General features: G+C 39.2%; 1 protein-coding gene across 1 annotated transcript in view; it reads right to left on the minus strand.

Annotated features, from left to right (window-relative positions):
* The window catches only part of EDIL3 (EGF like and discoidin domains 3), a 956,986-nt gene that overhangs the window by 173,552 nt on the left and 766,305 nt on the right, over positions 1-17,129 (minus strand). The window contains exons 6-7 of the mRNA XM_077288684.1: positions 14,446-14,601; positions 5,254-5,398 (exon numbers count right to left, since the gene is read on the minus strand). Of these exons, the coding sequence (XP_077144799.1) occupies positions 5,254-5,398; positions 14,446-14,601 (301 nt within the window). The remainder of the gene's footprint in view (positions 1-5,253; positions 5,399-14,445; positions 14,602-17,129) is intronic.

Raw genomic sequence — 17,129 nt, forward strand, 5'->3', positions numbered from 1 at the left:
AAGCAGATTTGGAACCATGTGGTGGACAATTTGATGTTGTCACAAGAGAAGGCTCAGCGCTTTGCTAACCGTCGTCGCTGTGTGGGTCCCCGACTTCGTGTGGGGGATTTGGTGTGGTTGTCTTCTCGTTATGTTCCTATGAAGGTTTCTTCTCCTAAGTTTAAACCTCGTTTTATTGGTCCTTATAAAATTTTGGAAATCCCCAACTCTGTGTCATTTCGCTTGGACCTCCCGGCATCGTTTACCATCCATAATGTGTTCCATAGGTCTTTGTTGCGGAGGTATGTGGTGCCTGTGGTTCCTTCTGTTGAGCCTCCTGCTCCGGTGCTGGTTGAGGGAGAATTGGAATACATGGTGGAGAAGATCTTGGATTCTCGTATTTCAAGACGGAGGCTTCAGTATTTGGTTAAGTGGAAGGGCTATGGTCAAGAGGATAATTCCTGGGTTGTCGCCTCTGATGTTCATGCGGCTGATTTGGTTTGTGCCTTCCATGTGGCTCACCCTGATCGCCCTGGGGGTTCTGGTGAGGGTTCGGTGACCCCTCCTCAAGGGGGGGTACTGTTGTGAACTCTGTTTCCGGGCTCCCTCCTGTGGTCATGAGTGGTACTGTGTGAGTTCTCTCTTTGGGCTCCTCCTGGTGGCTCTTTTTGTTATTTTGCAGGTTTCTGGCAGGATCAGCTGTCTCGTCATCTGCTAGTTAGGTTTCCTATTTAATCCACCTGGTCCTTCATTCCTTGCCTGTTGCTGTTGTATTCAGTGCTATTCTCATTGCTCCTGTCTACATCCGTTATCAGTCTCTCCAAGAGAAGCTAAGTTCTGTTTGCTTATTTTTGCTCATCTGTGTTCAAGATGTTTCCTAGTATATGATGAGTAGTGTTGAGCATTCCGATACCGCAAGTATCGGGTATCGGCCGATATTTGCTGTATCGGAATTCCGATACCGAGATCCGATACTTTTGTGGTATCGGGTATCGGTATCGAAACAACATTAATGTGTAAAATAAAGAATTAAAATAAAAAATATTGCTATACTCACCTCTCCGACGCAGCCTGGACCTCACCGAGGGAACCGGCAGCGTTGTTTGCTTAAAATGTGCACTTTTCCTTTCTTCCGTGACGTCACGGCTTCTGATTGGTCGCATGCCGCCCATGTGGCCGCGACGCGACCAATCACAGCAAGCCGTGACGTAATTTCAGGTCCTTCTAGGCATTCAGTATTTTAAAATTACGTTCCGGCTTTGTGATTGGTCGCGTCGCGGTCACATGGGCGACGCGACCAATCACAAGCCGTGACGTCACGGGAGGCAGGAGACGCGCGCATTTTAAAATGTTGGCCGCGACGCAACCAATCACAAAGCCGGAACGTAATTTTAAAATACTGAAGGACCTGAAATTACGTCACGGCTTTCTGTGATTGGTTGCGTCGCGGCCAACATGGCGACGCGACCAATCACAAGCCGTGACGTCACAGGAGGCTGGACACGCGCGCATTTTAAAATGCGCGCGTCTCCTGCCTCCCGTGACGTCACGGCTTGTGATTGGTCGCGTCGCCCATGTGACCGCGACGCGACCAATCACAAAGCCGGAATGTAATTTTAAAATACTGAATGCCTAGAAGGACCTGAAATTACGTCACGGCTTGCTGTGATTGGTCGCGTCGCGGCCACATGGGCGGCATGCGACCAATCAGAAGCCGTGACGTCACGGAAGGAAGGAAAAGCGCGCATTTTAAGCAAACAACGCTGCCGGTTCCCTCGGAGAGGTGAGTATAGCAATATTTTTTATTTTAATTCTTTATTTTACACATTAATATGGTTCCCAGGGCCTGAAGGAGAGTTTCCTCTCCTTCAGACCCTGGGAAACATCAGGGATACCGTCCGATACTTGAGTCCCATTGACTTGTATTGGTATCGGGTATCGGTATCGGATTGGATCCGATACTTTGCCGGTATCGGCCGATACTTTCCGATACCGATACTTTCAAATATCGGACGGTATCGCTCATCACTAATGATGAGTTTTTGTCCAGCTTGCTAATATGTGATTTCCCTGCTTGCTGGTGCTCTGGGGTGCTGAGTTGCTCCCCCCACATCGTTAGTTGGTGTGGGGGTTCTCGCATTCTCTGCGTGGATATTTTTGCATAGGGTTTTTTACTGACCGCACAGATCCCTTGCTATTTTCTGCTATCTAGCGTTAGCGGGCCTCATTTGCTTAACCTGTTTCATCTCTGCATTTGTCTTTTCCTCTTAACTCACCGTTATTATTTGTGGGGGGCATCTATATCTCTGGGGGATTTCTCTGAGGCAAGTGAGGTCTTTACTTTCTCTTTAGGGGTAGTCAGTTTCTCAGGCCGTGAAGAGACGTCTAGGATTTCAGGAAACGTTCCACGGCTGCCTATAGTGTGTGCGGTTAGGATCAGGTTTGCGGTTAGTCCAGTTACCACATCCCCAGAGTTAGGATCACAAATCTAACCAGCTAAGTAGAAAATAATAGGACGAGCTCTGGGGATGTGGTAACTGGACTAACCGCAAACCTGATCCTAACCGCACACACTATAGGCAGCCGTGGAACGTTTCCTGAAATCCTAGACATGAAGTGAGTTGTTTTGAAGGTGAAGGTCTGACCTCTTTTTTCACAAGAATATTTGCTAAGCTCAGAGTGAAAATAGGCTTTTTATCTTAGCGACAGATAGGACATAATGATTTTAGATGTAACTTTTATTTGCCAGTTAAGCATTCAGTAATTGCCTCCATTCAAGACTTCTTAGGCCTATCCCTCCATGAGTGATTGAGCGATTTTCAGAGCCTTAAAAGCAAGCAATCATTGTAAACCAAGCCAATAAAGTATATTTTTTAGTACAATTTCCCCTAATTCATCTATGTGAAAACTGTTTTATTGTACTCACTATATTTTTTCCTTAAACTATATCCCTGAGTAACTCATAGACAATTTTTTAAGAGCTACTGCAACCTTTGGCAGAAGTCAAAATGAAAATGATTTGTGAAAATGGATGTCTAGCCAAAAACTGGGAATAACTGCATCGAGTCAAAGGTTTTTCTGCTTGCCATCAAATAGTCATATCTTGTCATTATTACCTGCAGCAATGTTTTTTTGACTACCTCTAGCATCACATATATTTTTGTTAATTAAGGAAGATTACAGAAATATTTTAAAAAAATCTGTCAGCAGTTTTTTATTTTGTAATTTGAGGACAGCCTGAAGTAGGGGTTAAAACACAGTTTTCAACATTATGTTGCATGTTAGGCCGTATGCTGTTGTTTACTTACAGTACATTGAAGGTTATATCACTTACTTGCTAGTCCGACGCCCCCTCCTGTAATAAGCAGCTCACTGTCTATAGACAATGTAAATACAGAGTCTGGTGTGGGTGGGGGTAGCTTTCTCAGTTCCACTGCATTGTACATCTAATTGTGTCAGAACCATTGAACTCAATTAAATAAGTGATATATTGTTGGTTTCAGGGTCTCAGCAAACAAGTCAGTCAAGCAGGTGGAAGCAGTGCCCAGTGGGAAATAGAGCTGGAGTGACAGAGGCTCGGCTCTACAGCTTCCTTTCATATTAATATAAATGCTGATTTCTCAGTAACAGTGGAATGGACTGGCAATGAAAAGATATAGCTGGACTTGTCATTGAAAAAGCTACGTGCACATATTAATAGATTGGGGTGTAAAATTCTGCTGACAGGCTCTTTTTAAGCTTTATTTTAATAAATTTTCTACACACCTTTGAAGGCGTTCTCTGGGAACATAAATTATTTTTAGCATAATTAAAAGGCTTGTATAAACTACAAGGACAGGTTTCAAGTTATTTTTTTTTACATCCTTTATGGTTCTATTTTTGCAATTTTGTAAAATTTTAACATTTTTCACATCCTTTAGAGAAAAACATATGAGAAATAATGACAAACTCAGAGTATGCCGCAATTTAAAATAACATTTATACAGTATATGCAGGCTTTGCAATAATTTTCAATAACTCATGAACATCTGGTTATAGAAAAAGATGCAAAAAACTTTGTGAAATTCCAAGGCCTTGCTCTGAATTAATTTTCCCTATGATCTTTGCTTTATTTTCAATGACAATCATCTTCAATAATAAATGACATTTTGTAGTCTTCTCCGAAATATAGAAGAGGTTGCAGGAACTGGTGCCTTAGTATTAGACACAAGTGCTGCCTTTGAGGTGAAATGTCAGGACCTTAATAATGAGAAGAAAGCAGTGAACCAATTAACAGCAAGGTCTATGGCTGATAACTTGGGCAGCTTTGAAATTAGGTGTCAGGACTGAGAGACAACAAAAAAGCTAATTTGCTGAAGTACCTCTATTAAGCCTTCTGTTCACCTCACCAAATCCTGATACACTTGAAACGGGAAGATTAATGCAGCAGATTTTCAATTCTGTGTCATTTTTGTGTGGCTCTGGAAGGCCAGAAATCATTTAACGCAAATTGTTTTGCTGTATCACACTTGAACTCAGCCACCGCCACTTATACAATAAGAGTAGCCATCTAAAACGTTACCTGTAAATGGATTTATCGCCTGCTCTAGGAGAGGAAAAAAAAAATGTGCAAAATGAAATTGCTTTACTGTGTTAGAGGCAATATGTCTAAGATAATATGTGACAAAGGGGTCACACTTTAGGTTTTGTTCGCAAAACTTTGTTGGTGGGTCAATGAGCTGGGTCACGTTGTTGGCTGGAGCTGCAGTGCTCGGAAAGGTATGAGTTTAGCATTTAAACCATAAAACACATTACTCGGCTGATGTTTAATATTCAGTCTTTGTGAATGATGCTGCCAGGAAGGATATGGGGAATAAAAGGAAATAAAAACTAATAGAAAATAAATATTCCCATCATATATCATCTCATTCGTTAGCATTTTCTTATAAAAATCCTGACAACACAACGCAGCAAGAAAGAAAGATAAATCGCAAATATAAACAGGGGCAATCTAGCAGCTTCAGGCATCTTATCGTTGCCGAAAATAAATATGGACGATCTGTCAGCTTCAGACATTTTTTAACCTTTGGCTGCAAATATTCTACTTCTCATATGTATTCTCTAAGCTCCAGCATCTCTACACAGTGTTTCACTCTGTCACACCAGCAGCCCACCAGACATCTGCTTGCCTATTTTCTCATTCTACTGTGAAGAATGCATAAAAATAGGAATTGCTTCAGAGTGTAGGATACAAAGGATGAGCAATGCATTCAATCGCAAGTCATTTAGACCAACCTGATAGTTCACATCCGAGAAGTTCCATCCTTAGAGTACAATGGCGTCTGCACACTTGAGGATACAGCCGAACATATTGGGCTTCAATTGGTGGCGTGAAAGAATTGGCATAAGGTGTGTTGTTGTCGACATTTCCTCGAAATACCTATATTACAATATAAAGGACATAGAGCACAGTTAAGACCCAGAATTTGACCTTTTTCAAGATCTATACTTCCATTTATGATATGTACGTTTTACTGTTCAGTTACTTTCCTCTTTCTTGCTACCTGTCAATAACCTTTTATGACCTTTTAAAGTATTAAAGACTCTTCCCGCTAACAAGGAAAATTACAGAAATGATCAGGGGCATGCTTAAAGCAGCCTTTTAAAATTGATGGGCTATCCTTTGGAGAAACCATAAATATTAGATCAGGGGTGGTTTAACTCTTGGTGCCCACTTAATGCAGATACCACTTAATTGCTTTCATTAACTTGCACAATGCAGCTCCTTTCATTGTGGTATTGGTAGCAAAGTGAATTTGGTCAGAGCTGAAATAGCGAGCAGACAGCTACAAAAATGATGGCATTGAGCAGTAATAGTCAATAAGAAAGGCGAACCTCTCAGAAGAGCATTGCAGCCCCATAAACAGCTCTTTGGGATGGTGTCAAGTGGTATCCTACTGATGTAACATTGCTGATCTATCCTAAGAAGAGAGTTTACATTTTAAAACCTGAATAAACTCTTTAAAGAGAACCTGTCAGCACGATTTTGTAATGTAAAGTGAAGCAAAGGATGTAATGGCACTGCAATACTGATTACATTAATACCTTTGGTAAAGAGATCTACTTTGTTGTTATTCTTTAATTACTATTTGAAGTTTTCTGCTAAATAGATTTCATTGCACAAGGGCTGAACTGTACAATGGGTCTTCACCTCCCCGTTTGTGATTCCCTGGTGCCTCCGTCTCCCTCAGATCTTTGAATGACAGGTCACTGCTGAGATTTTAAACAGAGGAGGCAGGTCATTCAAAGACCAGTGGCAGATGGAGAGTCCACGGAATCACAGATAGGGAGAAGAAGACACAGTGCACAGTCTGGCCCCTGTCCACTAATCAGCAGAAAAATTCAAATGGTGATTAAAGCAAAAGAACATAGCAGATTTATTCACCAACAGCGTCAATGTAATCTTTTTTCAGCACCTTTACAGCTATGTTTTTAGTTTACATTACAAAACCATGGTGACAGGTTCTCTTTAAAGAGAACCTGTCACCTGAATTTGGCGGGACCGGTTTTGGGTCATATGGGTGTGGTTTTTGGGTGTTTGATTCACCCTTTCCTTACCCGCTGGCTGCATGCTGGCCGCAATATTGGATTGAAGTTCATTCCCTGTCCTCCGGAGTACACGCCTGCGCAAGGCAATATTGCCTTGCGCTGGCGTGTACTACGGAGGACACAGCATGAACTTCAATTCAATAGTGCGGCCAGCATGCAGCCAGCAGGTAAGGAAAGGGTGAATCAAACACCCGAAAGCCCCGCCCATATGACCCAAAACCGGTCCCGCCAAATTCAAGTTCCCTTTAAACAACACCAGTGGTGAAAAAAATCAGTTTTTTGGATTTTGTGTAATTAGGGTTTCAAGCTTTCTTATGATCATAGCTTCGTAAATCAGGGCAGGACTGTGGGTAAGGTTTTGACCCTGCCATGGCTCATCCCCTGGTCCTGTTGTTTTTATCAGCCAGAAGGAAAATGGCACTGGTGGCAGCACATGCACAGATTGAAATCTCAGCTCAATGACAAGCTGAGATCTCAATCTGAGCATGCTCCACCACCAGTGCCATTTTACTGAAGACTGCCAGGAGATCAATATACACAAGTACTGCCAACAGTTAGGATGGTGCTGGCACAAAGCTTAAACCAAGAGGGCAATAAACCCGAAGACCCTCTTCCCCCATCTATCATTTTAATCAGTACCACAGTGCCAATATAGTCACGTGTGCGCATTACTTAGTAAAATCCTGTTAACAGGTTCGCTTTAAATGAATTGTCTCATACAGTTACTGCACAGTTGTCCTAATAACGCTAGGATATTGAAAAAGGGGTGTCTAGTGCTATTTAAAGAACCACTCCCATAAAAAAATGTTTATCCTCTTAGTATATTGCAATTATCATATTATGTGTACTTACAATTGCTAATTTTTCCTTTCAACCCAGCTAATTTTTTTTTCTTTTCTCTGCTATATGAAAAAAGAGGACATGTTTAATAAGTATTGAACACACCAACAATTTGTAAATATATTTCAAAAGGTGCTACTAACATGAAGTTCTCACCAGATGTTTGTAACAACCCATTAAATCAATTCACGCAAAGAAATAAAACCATAGATGTCCATAAATTAAGTTATATATAATGAGAAAGGACACAGGAAAAAAGTATTGAACACGCTTACTGAAATTTAATTAATACTTCATACAGAAGTCTTTGTTGGTGATGATAGCTTCAAGACGCCTCCTATATAGAGAAACTAGTCGTATGCATTGCTCAGGTGTGATTTTGGCCCATTCTACCACACAATGACTTTTCTACTACTAAAGGTTTTGTGGGCTCTGTCTATGAACGCTGAGCTTTGTTCCTTTCACAAATTGTCTATTGGATTCAGGTCAAGTGATTGGATGGGCCATTATATGAGCTTTATTTTCTGCCTCTGAAACTAATTGAGAGCTTCATAGGCTGTGTGTTTGGGATAAATGAATTACTGAAATGTCCACCCTCAGTTCATCTTCATCATCGTGGTCCTTGGCTCTTTGACAACTGTTCTCATACTTCTTTTCACTCCTTTGTCTAAAATCTTGCGGGGAGCACCTGGTCATGGCTAGTTTATGATGAAATGATGTTCATTCCATTTCGGTATATAGTCCCAACAGTGCTCACTGGAACCTTCAGTAGTTTAGAAATTATTATGTAATCAATTCTATGAGTATGTTTTCCAACAATCAATTTGCAAAGGTCTTAAGACAGCTCACTGGTTTCACCCATCATGAGATGTTTCTTGTGAGGCACTTTTGTAATGAGACACCATTTTATAGGCCATTAGTTGAACCAGCTGATATTGTTTTTCAACAAACAGGTGCTGTGCTAGCAGGAGGAACTGTGACTAGGAATACATCTCAGTCACCTACCTCACTGTTATGAACTGACGTGTCCACTTGGGACAATGGGCTGCTGCAGACCGTCCTCTGCTGTCTTAGAAGACCTGTGATTAGAACAGTGCAGCCACGCAAGCAATGCACTACCATCCGGGGAGCGTCCTCCCGTAGTGCTGAAAACCCCACCAGTCTCGCCGCTGTAGTATCCGGCAGGCAGCTGAGGCTGATAGCGCCGCCGTGCAGTGGCGTGGTGAGCGGGGGGCGTGGCTACTAGGTGACGTCACCAGTCCGTATGACGGACACTAACAGGGGCCAATCCCGACGCGTTTCGAGGGTGCCGACCCTCTTTCTCATTGTTTTTCACTAAGTGGCAGGATTGCTTTCCAATTACTGATAGATATCAGCTTGGGTCATGATTTTAAATGGCTATTTGCACCTTTTTTTCTTCATGTGTTAAGTACTTTTTCCCTGTGTCAATTCTCATTATTACACATAACTTAATTTATGGACATATATGGTTTGATTTCTTTTTCTGTGTGGATTGGATGGGTTGTTACCAACATCTGGTAAGAATTTTACATCAATAGCAACTTTAGAAACATATTTACTTAGAAAATTTGGGACGTGTTCAAAATGTATTTTACCCGCTGTAACTTATCCTCTTGTTTTTAGATGTAACTAATAAATTCGCTATAAACAGAGATTAAAATGGCCATGCATCTTTAATAATGTTTGACCAAGAGCTACAACTATTCCTCCTATGCACAGTCATGTTCAGTTCTCAATAGAGAAAGGATAATAAGCTATTGCAAGACTCCTCTGGTGGTGTTATCTTCCTTGAGAAAATAGAATTGGGCTAGTAGAAATTCAATATGGACATTGTTTTTATTTTCCCAATATCTTTATGTGACATGAAAGAACACCTAATAAACATTATATGGTTCATTCATTTGTAATTGTCAGGTTTAGTAATTGCTAATCTATTGCTTCTGCTTTACAGTAGTTATACTATCCTCAATATTTAACCTCTTCATGATCCTAGCTTTTTTCGGTTTTGCGTTTTCGTTTTTCACTCCCCTTCTTCCCAGAGCCATAACTTCTTTATTTTTCTGTCAATATGTCCATGCAAGAGCTTATTTTTTGCAAGATGAGTTGTACTTCTGAATGACATCATTGATTTTACCATGACATGTACTCGAAAACATTCCAAGTTCAGTGAAATTGCAAAAAAAGTGCAATCTCACACTTGTTTTTTGTTTGGCTTTTTTGCTAGGTTCACTAAATGTTAAATGCTACAACTGACCTGCTGTTATGATTCTCCAGGTCATTACGAGACACGTCATAGACACCAAACATGTCTAGGTTCTTTTTTATCTAAGTGGTGAAAAAAAATTCCAAAGTTTGCTAAAAAAAATTGCACAATTTTCCAATACCCGTAGCGTCTCCATTTTTTGTGATCTGGGGTTGGTTAAGGGCTTATTTTTGTGTGCTGAGCTGATGTTTTTAATGATACAATTTTGGTGCAAATACGTTCTTTTGTTCACCCGCTATTGCATTTTAATGCAATGTCGCGGCAACCAAAAAAAGTTCAATTCTGGGGTTTTGACTTATTTTTATCGCTACGCCGTTTATCGATCAGGATAATCCTTTCTTTAATTCATAGATTGGGCGATTTTGGACGCGGCGATACCAAATATGTGTAGGTTTGATTTTTTTTTTTTGTTATATTTTGAATGGGGCGAAAGGGGGGTGATTTCAACTTATATATATATATATACACTCACTGGCCACTTTATTAGGTACACCTGTCCAACTTCTTGTTAACACTTAATTTCTAATCAGCCAATCACATGGCGGCAACTCAGTGCAACTAGGCATGTAGACATGGTCAAGACAATCTCCTGCAGTTCAAACCGAGCATCAGTACGGGGAAGAAAGGTGATTTGAGTGCCTTTGAACGTGGCATGGTTGTTGGTGCCAGAAGGGCTGGTCTGAGTATTTCAGAAACTGCTGATCTACTGGGATTTTCACGCACAACCATCTCTAGGGTTTACAGAGAATGGTCCGAAAAAGAAAAAAAATCCAGTGAGCAGCAGTTCTGTGGGCGGAAATGCCTTGTTGATGCCAGAGGTCAGAGGAGAATGGGCAGACTGGTTCGAGCTGATAGAAAGGCAACAGTGACTCAAATCGCCACCCGTTACAACCAAGGTAGGCCTAAAAGCATCTCTGAACGCACAGTGCGTCGAACTTTGAGGCAGATGGGCTACAGCAGCAGAAGACCACACCGGGTACCACTCCTTTCAGCTAAGAACAGGAAACTGAGGCTACAATTTGTACAAGCTCATCGAAATTGGACAGTAGAAGATTGGAAAAACGTTGCTTGGTCTGATGAGTCTCGATTTCTGCTGCGACATTCGGATGGTAGGGTCAGAATTTGGCGTAAACAACATGAAAGCATGGATCCATCCTGCCTTGTATGGAGCATCTTTGGGATGTGCAGCCGACAAATCTGCGGCAACTGTGTGATGCCATCATGTCAATATGGACCAAAATCTCTGAGGAATGCTTCCAGCACCTTGTTGAATCTATGCCAGGCAGTTCTGAAGGCAAAAGGGGGTCCAACCCGTTACTAGCATGGTGTACCTAATAAAGTGGCCGGTGAGTGTATATATATATATATATATATATATATATATATATATTTTTTTTTTAAACATTTTTTTTTATTTTGGCATGCTTCAATAACCTCCATTGGAGGGTAGAAGCTGCCACAACCTGATCGGCTCTGCTACAGAGAGGCGATGCTCAGATTGCCCCTATGTAGCAGAATTACTGCATTGTTCATAGCAATCCGGTAACAAGAACCATAGAGGTCTCAAGGAGACCTCTGGTTGTTTTGCTGATGTGCCAATGACCCCCAATCACGAGACGGGGGTCACCGGTGAGCGCATTTCCGGCAGGACTGATAACTGAGAATCACCAAGTATGTTTAGTCATCCCTACATATTATATGAAGAGAAATTACTTTTTTTGTATATACTTAAGGCTGCGTTCACAAGTTTCAGGTGTGGTTTTGAAAAAAAAAAAGCAACATCACCACAATTAGTGAAAGTAGTAACCTTACTGGAGTACTGTAATCATACATTGAGTAACCCATAAAAACATTTCATTTTTTTACATCCTCCATATGGTTCTATACTTTTTAGCCTTTTTGTGTGATCATTTTTACAGTTTTCACCAAGGAAAGGTAACCATAAGGTGAATTAAAAAAGAAAAAAAAACAGATTTCTCAGCGGAATAGAGGGAATAAAATAAAAGCAGAAACAGATCATTTTTTACTTGGTCACAGGTCATTTTTAAGTCACAATGCAAGAGTTGAGTGTAGAGTCAATACATGGTCTTGTATAATTTAATCAATGTATAAGAGAAATTGTTACTTGTCTTGTGTGCTCTTAATCTTTTATATGGTAATTTTTTTTACCATTCATTTTATGGTGGCATTTCCTCAATAAAATAACATACAGAGAGTTTATTTCCTAGCACTGGACACCCTACTAGCTCTCCATTCCCAATGTGTGCACCAGATTGAGTTACAGAAAATCTTTAACTAATTTTTCTACTGTCAATTTACTTTAACCAAGACAAAACTGATTACTTAGTTTTAAGGCTTGTGAAATTGCAAGAGCTGATTATTTTATGCTTTGCATTTTTCAATAGAATATCTCAAGGTATTTATTAAAGCCACTGACATTTTTCATCTCCTTATACGTTTACTATAATGCAAAAAGCCTAAGATAAAAACAAAATGAGCAAATACCCTGCAGTAAATAAATAAATAAATAAATACATTGAAGGTTTCTTGATCAAAATTATGTTAACCAAGTACCCTTTATTTTTTCATGCACTACTGCTATTTATTTATTTCCTGCAAATTATTTGCTCATTTTGTTTTGATCATAGGTTTTGTCCGTTTAGTGGCCAGTGTGAATATGAGCCTACATGCTCCTTGCATACCAACTTATATTCCAGTTACCTAATTTCTTTAGTTTTTTTGTTTCAGGTTTTTACACTCTATGGAAATAAAGGCATAGCTTCCCTTTTATTTGAGCTGGAGATTACATTTATATAGCTCCCCACTGCTGGGTGTCCATTAGTCGAGGCCTCGGTCCTACTCTGCACTTATTCAAATTTACATCATTAGACAAATGGTAAGTTATTAATAGAGGTTAGGACCGTCCCGAATAGGCTCACCAAGATGTGGTGGGATGGCCTTTATGTTTTTTTTTATCAAAATGATGTTAACCACGTAGCATATATTATTTTCATTCCCTATTGCTATATATTTACTGCAGGGTATTTGCTCATTTTGTTTTTAATCATAGGTTTTGTCAGTTTAGTGGCCAGTGTGAACATGCGGCTACATGTTGCATGCACAATGCGCATCAACTTATATTCCAGTTCATTTCATTGGGTTTATAAAACAAAAAAAAACAAGATGGGGGAGAAATTTGCCATACATATAGTGAGAAGAACAGATTTATTGACTTATTAGATAAATTTATAAACTGAATAGCAATAAATTTTAAACATTTCAAACAAATGTCAATATATATATTTATATATATATATATATATATATATATATATATATATATATATATATATATTAGTTTTCTATTTCTACAACTGGATATTGATATATGGTATGATTTAGATAACATGGAAACAAGAACATATTTTTTTCTAAAGATCCAGCTGTTATACAAAGCCAGGCTGTTGCTAAAACTGTAAGGAACAGTAAAAAAAACACCAATTCCCACAGTTTTACTCGTCAGATGCCTCTATCAATAGTGTGTTTGACTGAGGAAGAGATCTTCTGTCAGTTCATCAACCCACCCTCCGACATAGTGCGATTGTTGGATGCCAATGGCAACAAGAGTCCTAACCTTGGTGTCTGCCATTCACTTATACCTATTAGATCCTGGCTCTGATATTACACTGACAGGTGAGGATTCAATATAAGAAGTGCAATTATTAACAAAGCAATAAAAAGATCTTTAAGTGCCCTCATGGCACTGATAAATATTGTTATAAAATGTTTTAGGTATTTAAAAAAAAAACCAAAAAAAAAAACAACAATTCCAGTTTTCCCATTAAAAATGGATTAGCTTTGAAAAATTCTCCTAAAATCAAGACAGATATTGAGTATCAGTATGTCTGTAACAACCTGTACTTTTGAACTATTTCAATATTTATCCTACATAGACAGCTTCATCAAAAACGGAGAAAAACAATGCTAGAATTGCTGTTTTTTTCAATACACATTATCAAAATTTAAAACAAATTTGATCAAAAAGTCTGATGCATACAAAAATATAAGAAATAAAAACAATAGCTCTTTGTGCAAAAAAAGTGACATATTTCTCAATAAGAGAAAAATAAAAAGGTTTTGGTTCTTAGCAGGTGCTAACTAGAAAAAATTATGTGATGAGAAACATGTAAAAAATGACGTATATTGAGTTTCCTCGTAATCATAATGACTCGCAGAAGAATTGAACACTAGAAGACAAAAAAACAAATAAAAATGAATTATCTAAAAAATTGAAAATGTTAAAGTTCTTAGAGTATGGTGACCAAAGACGTATAAAGAAGAGATAAATTTGCTGTCATCATACTCTTATAGAATAAAGTTACCTTCTCAATTATATTATGGGGAATGCTGTTTTTTAAAAAATCCATAATTGCTGGTTTTAATTTTTTTTTAATTCTGCCTTCCAAAAAGTATGGTAAAAAGTGATAAAAACAATATTTTTATCACAAAGTAGTATCAATGAAAATTAAAGCTTTCCACACAGCTCCATTGACAGAAAAATGTAAAACTTTGGCTCTAAAAATAGAGATTTTTGAACCTGACATTGATAAAATAAATAAGGCTAAGTTTGATCCATTTAATACAGTATAAGTTACACAGAGCGTTATATAGCTATTTATAAACCCACAAATGAACCACTACACAGATCAAAGTGATAAGAATGCAGTCCAAGTAATATACAAAAAGAAACTTACCATGTCTTCACTTGTTCTTCTAATTTTATATGTTGACCATGTTTTTCCATCATCACTGTATGCAATCTTATATGATTTTATATATTCTGGGCTTCCTATTCTTTTTGCTCCTTGGGTAATAACTCCAGTCACTCTCATTTTCCTCTGTAGATTTATCTGTTACAAAAAAAAACAAAGAGTAGAGTCACGTCTATGCATAAGCTTACTTAATGCTAGATAATAAAACTTTATATTACATCCTATACTAGGAAGTTCTTACAGTCTTCGCTCAAAAATTAATATACACTTCTAGGGTTGAGCGAAACAGATCGGCCAATTTCAAAAGTCGCCGACTTTTGGGAAAGTCGGGTTTCGTGAAACCCGACCCGATCTCACTGTGGGATCGGGTCGGCCGTCGGCGATCTTCGCTCCAAAGTCGGGTTTTGTTTTATATATATATATATATATATATATATATATATATATATATATATATATATATATGTCATTGAGACACATATATATATATATATATATATTTATATTTACTTCAGCGCGATATATGTGAAAAGACGGTAATTCAATTGCCGGCTTTTCATTTCTCCTGCCTAAACCCGACATGATATGAGACATGGTTTACATACAGTAAACCATGTCAAATCCCCCTTTTTTTGCATATTCCACATTACTGTTAGTAGTGTGTATGTGCAAAATTTCGGCGCTGTAGCTATTAAATTTAAGGGTTAAATCGCGGAAAAAATTGGCGTGGGCTCCCACGCAATTTTCGCCACCAGAGTGGTAAAGCCAGTGACTGAGGGCAGATATTAATAGCCTAGAGAGGGTCCATGGTTATTGGCCCCCCCTGGCTACAAACATCTGCCCCCAGCCACCCCAGGAAAGGCACATCTGGAAGATGCGCCTATTCTGGCACTTGGCCACTCTCTTCCCACTCCCGTGTAGCGGTGGGATATGGGGTAATGAAGGGTTAATGTCACCTTGCTATTGTAAGGTGACATTAAGCCAGATTAATAATGGAGAGGCGTCAATTATGACACCTATCCATTATTAATCCAAATGTATGAAATGGTTAAAAAAAACACACACACAATATTGCAAAGTATTTTAATGAAATAAACACACAGGTTGTTGTAATATTTTATTGTTCTCTCAATCCACCTGAAGACCATTGTTCTGTAACAAATTAAAAATAATAAACCAACAATATACATACCTTCCGTAGATCTGTAACGTCCCACGATGCAAATCCATCTGAAAGGGTTAAAATATTTTACAGGCAGGAGCTCTGCTAATGCAGCTGTGCTCTTGCCTGTAAACCCCGGGGAATGAAGGAAATGTAGGTCAATGACCTATAGTTACCTTCAGTCGTGGTGATGCGCCCTCTGCTGGATGTCCTCATATGACGTCAAGCGTGGGAAAAAGTTCCCAGGCTCCAGTTCATGTATATGAACGTATGTATATTGTTGGTTTATTATTTTTAATTTGTTACAGAACGATGGTCTTCAGGTGGATTGAGAGAGCAATAAAATATTACAACAACCTGTGTTTATTTATTAAAATACTTTGCAATATTGTGTGTGTTTTTTTTTAACCATTTCATACAATTGGATTAATAATGGATAGGTGTCATAATTGATGCCTCTCCATTATTAATCTGGCTTAATGTGACCTTACAATAGCAAGGTGACATTAACACTTCATTACCCCATATCCCACCGCTACACGGGAGTGGGAAGAGAGAGGCTAAGTGCCAGAATAGGCGCATCTTCCAGATGTGCCTTTTCTGGGGTGGCTGGGGGCAGATGTTTGTAGCCAGGGGGGGCCAATAACCATGGACCCTCTCTAGGCTATTAATATCTGCCCTCAGTCACTGGCTTTACCAATCTGGCGGAGAAAATTGCGCGGGAGCCCACACCAATTTTTTCCGCCATTTAACCCTTTATTTTACAAGCTACAGCGCCTAAATTTTGCACATACACACTACTAACATTAGTAGTATGGAATATGCAAAAAAATAAGGGATATGAGATGGTTTACTGTATGTAAACCATGTCTCATATCCTGTTGGGTTTGGGAAGGAGAGAGCAAAAGCCGGCAATTGAATTAGCGGCTTTTATGCTATCTAGCGCTGCATTAAATATAAATATACATATATAGGTGTCTCACTGACATATATATATGTATATATACCTATTCTATGTGTATATATCTACTCTATTCTAACCTGTCAGTGTGATTTTACTATACACCACGCTGAATTTCCGGCTTTTCAAAGGACACCGGTGCGTAAAAATCGGACAGAACTCGCATGGTGCGAGTGCTGTGCGATTTTTTTCTTGCACCCATTGACTTGCATTGGCGAGTCTCCTCCGAGAATCGCAGCAATACGCAGCATGCTGCGATTTTTTTCTCAGCCGATCCAGATTTTTCTCTGTACGATTTCGGCTGAGAAAAAAATCGCAAATGAAAAGACACCTATTAAATAACATTGGTCCGAGTGCAATCCGATTTTTTATCGGATTGCACTCGTCCGTTTTCCTCGCAAGTGGAAAGGGACCCTTAGCTCACTGCTCCTTTGCTTCTCCTTTTTCTGCTTGTAAGAGGCAATGTGCTCTTGAAGATTGGCAGCGTGGACCAGTGGCATTTTTGTGCTTCAAGTCCTGAACTGAGCACACTCCTATGCTGCA

This window comes from Ranitomeya variabilis, chromosome 1 (assembly GCF_051348905.1).
Source record: "Ranitomeya variabilis isolate aRanVar5 chromosome 1, aRanVar5.hap1, whole genome shotgun sequence".
In the NCBI taxonomy this organism is placed as follows: domain Eukaryota; kingdom Metazoa; phylum Chordata; class Amphibia; order Anura; family Dendrobatidae; genus Ranitomeya; species Ranitomeya variabilis.